General features: G+C 45.1%; 1 protein-coding gene across 1 annotated transcript; it reads right to left on the bottom strand.

The window, feature by feature from the left end:
- Nucleotides 1-1890: 1890 nt before the first annotated feature.
- On the bottom strand, nt 1891-9599 carry LOC103646599 (dnaJ homolog subfamily C member 2). The gene is made up of 2 exons (XM_008671306.4): nt 9229-9599; nt 1891-4397 (listed from the first exon to the last, which is right to left on the bottom strand). The coding sequence occupies exon 2, from the start codon at nt 4334-4336 to the stop codon at nt 2375-2377; it is 1962 nt and encodes a 653-aa protein (XP_008669528.1). The 5' UTR covers nt 4337-4397; nt 9229-9599; the 3' UTR covers nt 1891-2374.
- Nucleotides 9600-10323: the final 724 nt, after the last annotated feature.

Here is a 10323-nt window from a genome sequence, read left to right as displayed (position 1 = left end):
GTAGTTCCCGACGTTGTGGCTTCCGTTGGTGCTCCCCGGTCAGCTAGAGACCGGATCTTGAGCCTCCCTCGTTAGTTCCATCTCTCGACCTCCCGTTCGACCGATGGGTGATAGCAAGGCCTTTCGTGCCCCTTGGCCTCATGCCGCTGGTTTTGCCTTGTTGGCTGTGACTTTGGCCTTGTGGGTCCCGACGTTGGATGCTCAAACGATGTCGGCGTTGCCCCTGGCCGATTGGATCCGAGCGTCGGGATGATTGGTGGTGGGTCCTCCGGCGAAATCCATGCTCGCTTGGAGGCGGACGCCGGTGACGCCACAGAGCGCCACTTCTATCCTATTGAGGGTGTCGTACATGGATATCCCGTGCCCTCCGTGTAGGCGTCCTCGCCTCGGCCATCTTGGGGTTTCACACTAGTTGGTTAGCTGGTGTAGGAGCTCTAGTGATTGGGGCTTATTGGGTTGTTGTGTCGGTGGTCGGTAGAAGGTGGCAACGCGTGGCAGCTTGGCGGGGTGGCATTGGCGATCATCGTTGCTCTGCTGAGTCTTCGGAGGAAACTCTACCTGGATTGTTCTAGGCGGATGGTGGTGGCGATTCGGCGTCATTTCTCCTGCCTGGGGAAACAACCAAACGAGTCCTATCCCAGCTTGTTTGAATATACACGATGAATTCGATAGTATCTCGATAAAAAAATGTTTCCACACAATAATATTCCGATCAAAATGTTAACATAAATATTCATGTGTTTTTTTGGAGATTTTGTTAATTTAAAACCAAATTGAGGAGAAAGCCATAATTATGATTTGCATGAGAACAAAATATAGGATCTGCGAGATTTCGTTTGAGAACAAAATATAGGATCTGCGAGATTTCGTTGTCTGATTGTAGTATGTACTCTCTTTGTTCCAGATAATAAGATACTTTGGCCTTTTAAATTTTTCAGGAGGCAAATATATGTTTAGATATATAGTAAAAGATATATATATCTAAAAAGACAAAACATCTTATAATTTAAAGTGAATTTTATAACTTGAATTAAGACATTTTTTAATAAAAACTTGAAATATGACTAGAGATCAGGCGGAGTGGACTCGTCATCCACTCCGTATCCATGCAAAATGCTTATCCATGCAAAATGCAGAAGTGGATGCGGACTCGTCATCCCACTCCGTATCCATGCAAAATGCTTATCCATGCAAAATGCAGAAGTGGATGCGTGCCAAAATGCAGACGGATACACGATACTGTTAAATTGGAATGACAGAGAGTTTGATGGAGTTAGTCAATGCGAGTACATTTGGGGCACAGCTAGAGGTGACAATGGACTCTAAATTTTACACTATAAAATATAAGGATCAGATCAAGTTGCATCATGTCCTATTTATATTCATGTTTGAACTAAAAATAATTTAAAGCCCTAGCAATTTGTAAGGAAATATTTAGATTATATTTAGATTATGATCTATTACCACCGCTAGCAGCGGGAGACGTGGGTATCGAATGTCAAATGCATCCATATGCATACGCTGGAATCTAAAACCGGTAACTATTACAGCGAATTAGAAATAAGGAACAGACCCTGGCCATTAGCAATTGTGTTAAGTAACATTTAAGATGCTACAAGAACAGACGTAGCTAGCCACTACAAAGTGTGGCCCGGAAAGACAATGCTCACTTCGATAACAGGTCTCACAATGTATATTCCTATCTATTCTTATAGTTATATATAAATATAAATGAATAAAAACAGATATGGCTATCTAGTTTTCTACCGAACCAGTGCACTAATGCAAGATACTCCCCTCATTTGAAATTGCAAGTGATTACAACTTTACTAGTGAGCCAAAACATCTCAATTTAGACCAAACTTGTAGAGGAAATTACAAAGATCGATAACATCAAATAGATATACTATAAAATGTAGTTAAATAAAGAATCTAATGACATAGTTGGTATCATAAATATTAGTGTTTTATTATATAAATTTGATCAAACCTGAGATGAATTGACTCTAAGAATGTTGGAATAGCTCACAATTCATTCATTGGCTTACAGCAGCGCATATACAACCCCAGGAGCCTGCAGAAACAAAATCCCACACGAACCACTGCGGCAAAATTGCCAACCATCAGCCCATCAACAATAGATGAGCTTCGATGGCATCCTGCTACGGCTGCTCAAAGTAAAACAACCCTGGTGGCCAGCCACAATAAATGAGCTGTCACAGCTCCATAACAAAATTATCCTCACCACTGGTGGCATGAGATGAAAGGTTCGCCAAGCAATACCTCTCTAGCTAAGATGCTGAATCCATTCTATAAATATTGCCGTCCAGACTCTTTCTTGCAAAATATACTTCCAGTGAGGCAATGCCTCAGCCTACTCCCCACTTTTCTTGCTCCGGAAATTCTCTCTCATTGCCGCTACTTTTTTCTTGCACTGGACTACGGTTTTACATGGAACAGCAGCAGCCACACGCTCCCATCTTTGGCTTGCATCCTTGGGAAAAGCCTTCAAAGCTTGGACTAGAGCCAGGACCTGCGCATCTGTCCAGGCATCTGGATCTGACACGGATGGTCCTCCATCCGTGACAGGATCAGCAGCAGCTTTCTCATTGGCTGTCTGGCTATTCGCAGATTGTGCTGCAGCCTTTGACGATGCAGTCCCAGCTCCCTCAGTTGAACTAATTTCATCTCGGGTCGAAAGAGGCGAAGCAATTGATTGTGTCGGTTTCCGCTTCTCAAGGAAAGAGTCGAAAGCTTTCGATGAGTCTGGCTTCTGCAGAAGAACAGTCTTGGTGGCCTTGAGAATTTCCTCAACCGATCTGCTAGTCCCAATAAATTCAGAAACAACCTCCCATCTCCTCGATGTTCCCTTAGGATACTTTTGAATTGCTTTCCTAAGCATCTCAATCTCTTCCTTTCCCCATGGTCTCTCTTTTTTCTCATAGCTGTTCAATATGCTGTTACTGGCTTCTGTCGCTCTACCTCCTGTAGAGTTGGATTTTGGGGCAGAAGGCTCCACACCATTCCCTTCAATTTTCTTTGCTTCCTTTGAGGAACTTTCATTGCGAAGTACATTGCTCAGCAACCTGGCCTTTCCAGCTGCATCCTTACTATCCATTCCATCACAGAGCTTCTTCAGCTGTTCCATATCAAGTGAAGCACATGCCGATTCAACATTTGCCTCTGACAGACCAAAGTGGCTATCTGCAATGACAGGTGCTGCAAGAGTGCGCAACCGAGTTTTCTCTTTGCGGAGCAGCTTCTTCTCTTTCTCCTTTAGCTTCTTCTGATGTAGAGCAGCTTCTGCAGCTTTCTTAGACTCTTCTTCTTTCCTTATCCTTTCCTCTTCAACAGCTTTTGCTGCTTCCTCTTCTTGTAATTTCTTTGCCAAATACTTCGCCTCCCTTCTTCTCTGTTTCTCAGCTTTCTCCTCCTCTTTCCTCCTCTGGATCCTTGGGTCTTTCTTATAAGCATTGTCTACAAGTATGCGCACTCGCGCGTATTCCACCTTTTTGGCCTTCTCTTGTAGCTTTGCATTCTGCCTCTCCATCCATCTCTTATGTTCACGAGATTCAGCTTGCTCCAAATCGTACTCATCATCATCTGGAAATTCTCTCCAACTCTTGAAGTTGTACCAGAAATTGTAGAACTTATCAACCTCCTCTACTGGAGTAGTATCATCTCCAAGAGAAGGAATAGGCTGGGTAACAGACCAGCGTCCATTTCTCATGAAGGCTGGGCCAAAAACTTTGAAGAAGTCTTGTGGGGCACAGTCTGTTGGGACATCATCATCAAACTCATCTGTAGAGTCATAAATCCTCCTCTTTGTAGGGTCTATGAGAACTTCATAGGCCTCTTGGATGGCCTTGAAATGGCTCTCTATCTCATCCTTTTTTGCTTGTTTTGCCTCCTCTGTTGTCTCTGCAAGAATCAGGGCAGCCTGCTTATCTGGATGATGTTTGAGAGCCATCTCACGGTAACTTTTCCGAATTTGATCTTCAGTGGCCAAGAACCTCAAGTGCCCCAACCCAAGCAAAGCATAGTGGTCCTGCTGTTGACTGCCAGATGACTTCTTCTTCCCTTTGCTGCTAAAGGTATCAGAAGCAGTATTAAAATCTTGGCTTTTGTCATCCGATGAAACGCTGCGATCATCAGTTTCTATATCTTCATGCTCCACAAGACCAAGAAGCTTCATTGCCGCAGCATGGAACGAATGACCAGCAGGTTCATATTTCAAAGCTTTTACAGGAAGGCAGTTTGATGAAACATACAAAGGCACCCCATCTACAATCTCCTGGGAGAAAGTGATCAGAAGACAACTCTTCTGGGACGCCATATGCCAATGATGTCAAATTCTTAATTAACAAAGCTCCTGAGGCAAGATAAACTGATACAACCTGCAGAAATTAACAAGCCATAACCACATAATTAGAAAATTAGTTCCAAGTTGAAAAACAATATAAGTACAAAATATACAACAATTAATTAGTAATCAGTGCAGCCAAATGAAGAACAAACATACAAATAAGAACCAGCGATTAGGTCTCCTGGTCGTCTGACTAATCGGTTTCTAGCCGCGATTAATCGTCCTACTTGGAAGAACCAGCGACCAGATGCCGTTTAGTACTATTTGGGTTGTGGGCTGCTGACTTCTGGCCCGACTACAGGGCATATGAAACGGCAACCCCCTCAATACCCTTAACCCTAACGTAGCAGCAGACACATTTACACCGGCGGTTGGCTTCCCTCAGTTCCCTCTCGTTTCATCCTCTTCAGATCTCATCTGCAAATCCGCCGGTGGCTGTTGAAGAGTTGATCACCATCACCGGTTCTGGTTCATCTTCATCCTCCATTTGTCCGTCATGAGCAATCCTCCATTTAGGGTATCCTCTAAAATAAGTCTTCATGACCACATACCATGGTGTACAAACATAACCCTCGGGGCCCCTCGCACCCCGAGGCACCAGCTGATATAAGCCTTCGGGTCCCCTCACGCCCTGGGGTACTAGACGGTGTAAGCCCTCAAAGCCCCTCGTGCCCCGCAGCACCTGACGGTATAAGCCCCCAAGGCCGCGTCCTGGGGCACCTAGCGGTATATGCCCTTGAAGGCTCTCGCACACCAGGGTATCAAACAATGTAAGCCCCCGGGACCCCTCGCATCGCGTGGCTCCTAAAGATGTAGGCACCCTAGGCCCCTCGCACCCCACGGCACCTGGCGGTATAAGCCCCGAAGGGCGCTCGCGCCTCAGTGCATCTGACAATGTAGTCTCGGGTACAACATATTAAATATGTGATGAGCAACATTACGAGACTGACATAATGTGCATACACATTTAGGTTGTAGGCAGGGTTCACCATTTCGTTTGCGATCATCCGAATTTTGTTTTGTTGACCAAAATTTGACTTTTATATTTTTTTATTTTGAATCGAAATCCATTAAAACCCGAACCAAAATTTGTTTACGCTTAGTAGCGAAAACGAAAAAACACCAGATTTCGGTGATTTCGAGCGAGAAAGTGAACGGTGGTTGTAGGGCACTTGAGACCGTTACACGATGCATGTGTCAGTCCTATAACCACACAAGTGTGTGCATGGTGTATAAAAAAATATAATAAACTACAAGAGAATATACTAGTAGCTAATCATCCGAGGCTAGCTGGCTAGGATTCCAATACCCTTGGCATAGGTTATCATACCTACCCCGAAAGTAGGTGCGGTAGTCGCCTTGCAAAGGGATAACTATAGCTTCACAGTAAATGTGAGCACGACGTTACGGGCACACCTCCGCCTAGACACGTGCATAGGGGGCAGGTGTACCATAAGCTACCGCGCAAGCATGCTTTAGTATTTATGACCATATCTGGTAGGACCACCTCTACTACGCAGGTTGTAGGAGTGGATGGCTTCTGGATGGGAGGAACGATGTCGTGTGTCCGTCGTGCTGATTCTTGGCGAGAACCCACGCACAGCGAAGAACAAGGAACACAGGTGAGGCAAGCACAACCCTTTTTCTTAGATTGATCTTGCTTAAACTCCAGATTATAGACTCACTGGACTTATATTACGTCTGTGGACCACGCCTAACAAACCTCCCAAACAAACTCTATATTTTTCCCTATCTTTACTCTAACCGACTCTAGATTATTCATATGACTAATCTCTTCCTGATATCGGGCTACTTAGTGGGCCGATCGAAAGGCTGCTTAGCCCTCCGCCCATAAGTTATACCCGTCATAACAATATCTATTCAGGCAATCCTACCTGCTACAAGATTGAGAGAATCCTCATAGCCATCACTAGGCAATGCAGGGTTTCTAACCTATGATAAAGGGTACAAAGAACCGTACTGGGAACCATCAAGACATCATCCTTACTTAAGTCAAAACCACGATTACACAACTCCACAAGAATGATTACACCAATACATGCTAGTTGCAAGTCAAATTATCACAAGCCCAAGATGGGCAGGGGTTGTTAGCCCAATGACAAGTAGGGACCACGAGTGGTATAAACATGTCAAACTATTGCTCCTTTCGACTATAAAAGAGGATGGTAGTGCAGCATTTCAGTTCAGGCGGAACGTGTTATGGATCTAGGGTTACGGAGGTAGTACGAGTGGTAGATTTGGGGTTTAGGACCAAGACCCCGACGCTTGGACGTCGTCGGGTTGCTGGATGGGGAGGCGTGGTACTGTTCACGCAGATGAACAGTGTTGCGGTACCTGTGGTACTGTTCACTGGATGGACTGTGAGGGATTCGAGAGCAACGACTAGGGTTAGGGGCACTAGAAGGAGGGCCGGCCAGGGGCCTCTGCCCACAGCCAAGCAAGAGGAGGGTTTCTCCCTTCTAATTCTTGTTTACTTTATTTTTCATCCATTGATTACATAAATAGGACGGCTATTTGGCTGGCCGCCCCTATCTAGTTAGAGATCCTTATCTCCTTAAAACTCACAAAAAACTCTCAACAAACTACTAATTGGTAACCTTCCTAGATAATATCAACTAATCTCCTAGATAATCTCAACTAATCTTCTTATCCTTTGACTTGCGCTCATTGTTGGTGCTCCTTGGCGCAGCCCCCTTGGGCCCTGACATGTCCTGACAGAACGGGACATTGAACACGCCACACAATCACTTCAAGATCCACCAAACTCAAGCCAAGGAAGTTCAATTCAATTCGGCCAAGATAGTAACAGTTAGAGATAGTATCGCTTGTCTCACCCCTTGTGTATCATCCATATACAACAGCCTATGATCAGCAATAGGACGTAGGATATTATACACTGCAGCTCAAACCTCTAGAAAATCCTTGTGTATTATGGTCTTGATGTCATGACCCCATAGACATACTCTACGGTCACAGGACTCACTCCCTGGTCCCCTAGCAAAGTAGCAATCCTTCCTTGGGTACTCTTTGTGCCCTACTGTCTTTGCTAAAGCAAGCGCCAATGATCTTAAGTTACAAGAAGGTATACAAATGCAACACGACATGTGTACTCTGCACACAAACCAGAACAAATTAGAACATGGCATGCTAATCCTAAGAACCACAAAACAAGCCCAACAAGGCATAGGATGGGGTGGGTGGACACCCCCTGCATATGCCCCCTTGTAATTCAAATCCATCAGGTATCACAGATCCCCATGGCGGATCGTTTCATAAATTATGCATTCTCACTAATCGGATGGTGACTTAACCTCGTTCCACACAATAAATATCAAAGCCTCAAACATTGATTGAAACAAACGAAGGTCTGATCAGACCTTCCTTACCAAAAGAAGGACTAGGGCCAATGAATTTCCCTTCAATCCGTGTGTCGGCTCATTGCAAGGAGGCGACATGGAGGTTTGGGAGGTCGCATGGAAGGGACGAGAGGATAGGGATGGCAGGGACACAAAGGATCAAGGACGCAATAAGGGAGAATTAGGGTTTGGAGGCGATGGTTCTCAGGGTTGTGAAGCCAACCATAAAACCCTAGCAGACAGTAATAAATAGAGGTGGCGGTGGGAAGGAAAGGATGGCTTCCTTTTTCCGAGTGATACATGCTTCTTCTGCCCTCACGTCTCTCTATTTGGCACTTCTGTGCTTTGGAGTGCAGGGCCCAACTATGACAGGTTAAGGCAACAACTAATTCTAGGAAATTTCATTGTCAGTCTGCTCAGGAGACAGTCCCACCCAGTGGCGGATACAGGATCCTTTTAGAGCCTAGGCTAGTCTATAAACAAGCAATAAACATGAATAACTGCATATATATAAAGACATGCATAAATTTATTCATCGCCAATAATTTTTTTATTGGATGTGTTACATAATACACATGTAAACATTTAGAATGAAAAGTATAAAAAAGATAACGATAATATCTCTAAATAATATTCACAAAAGTAAAAAAATTGAATGGTTTGCATTCCAAAACATAATGATACATAATATATTATAATATATAAAAAGATACCTTGTGTAAATATATGAGTAGAATATTATAAATCATGAAAGTTTGAAAAATATATTTAAGTTGAGCGATTGAAGTAATGAAATGCATCAAATAAATTTGATTAAAAAGGGTCCAGTTAAAAATTACAATATTCCAAATAAGGCTTAAATTTTATTTGCTTAACAAGTTAACATGACTAAGGATATAGCCATGTAGGGAAGAAACTCAAAGAAAAAGAACATTGATTGCCAGATAAAAGCAGCACTGCTCCTGCCAATGGGCTGATCTGATTGTCTGATTAGCTTATTTAAAGAATAGTATTTTAATTTATTAGATGTTACCAGCTAGCATGCTGGGCATGTGGTGCCATACAGCCCATTAGGGATGGCAACGGGTCAGGTTTGGATCGGATATGGTAAATATCCGCCCGCGACAATACCCGTGGGCATTAGTTATACCCGCCCGTGACTATACCCGCGGGTAGGATTTTGTACCCGTGCCCGTACCTATCGGGTATCGGGCGGGTATCGGATACTCGCGGGTATAATTACACTTCACACAAATAAATCAAACTGCTACACAGGGACACATAACTCTCTGTTGACACTCATATATAGCTATATAAAATCAAATTTCACATTATCACATAGAGTTTAGACTTTAGACAAATCACAAATATATCATATAGAAATAATAGTAGTAACACAACCACACTTGAATCCACACTTGAACCAAACTTGAAAGTATTCAACAAAACAGCAAGGGATGAAACGGCGCTGGAGGGCTGCTTCACCTTCACAGCGACGTGCTTCGGTGTTTGGCTAGCGGTGGCCGGTGGCCGGGGCGCCGGGCGGACAGGGGCTCCTCCGCTACGGGCTGGCTGTCCGTGCGGCTGGCTGGCTGGCTGGGTGCCGTCTAGCTGGCCATGCTGCGGGCTGGCTGGCCGTGCGGCTAGCTGGCTGGCCGTTCGACGGTTCGAGGCTGGCGGCGGTGGGTGGGCAGGTCACAGGTCGAGGGACGGATGGTTGAGCCTGAGGTGTGGGCGTGTGGCCGATCCGCCGCCGCCGATGGCCTAGGTTATAGAGTAGAGACGGAGTGTGGTGTGCGGCTGACCGGCTGTGCCTATGCGGGTTGGGTTAGTTGAAGACTTGAAGTTGGGCCTGCAGTTGGGCCACAGCTGACTCCTATTTGCATATTTTCAGATATCCACAGGGACCCGCGGGTAAAGTATAGTATCCGAATCCGACCCGATGTTACCTCGGGTACGGGTACAGGTAAGATACGCGGGTGAAATATTGTATCCGAAACCGAATCTGACGGGTCGGATATCCGGCGGATATCCGAACCCACAGCAAAATTGCTATCCCTACAGCCCATACTAGCATCGACGCATCAGACAAGTGCTGGAGTCCTCTCGTGATCACACTTGCAGTCTCAACAAGAGAGCATGAGAAGCGCCAAATAATTTGCAACCAGCAAGCGGCGCTTGGGCCTAAGGGATGAAACTCGTGCCCATGCTCCTTTTGTCATTCGTTGCACGCTAAGAAGTGCCCATGCTGTCGTCGTCCTGTCACCCACACGTCACGCCCAAGAAATGCACTGGAGTTTACACTGCCAGTAAAAGAAGAGCCCGGGCGCCCGCCGCCCCGCCCGGGAGCTCGATCCACCACTGGTCCCACCTATGACGTGTATACATGACTGTGCAAACTTATCTGGCTGAACATCCAGCAGAAAATGATGACAGGGATATAAACAGTTCTACTGACCTTCTAAACCAGGGTTTACTATCTTGTGTCACTTGAGGGATTTCGAGTTTTTCATGTGTGGCTGTGATCAAACCAAGGGATTGCACAGCAAAATGGACCTCACAATTATCTTCAACTATTAT

The sequence above is a fragment of the Zea mays genome, chromosome 2 (assembly GCF_902167145.1).
Source record: "Zea mays cultivar B73 chromosome 2, Zm-B73-REFERENCE-NAM-5.0, whole genome shotgun sequence".
Classification (NCBI taxonomy): Eukaryota; Viridiplantae; Streptophyta; class Magnoliopsida; order Poales; family Poaceae; genus Zea; species Zea mays.
Note: the sequence above shows the minus strand (reverse complement) of the source record. Positions and strands in the feature narration are given on the sequence as shown.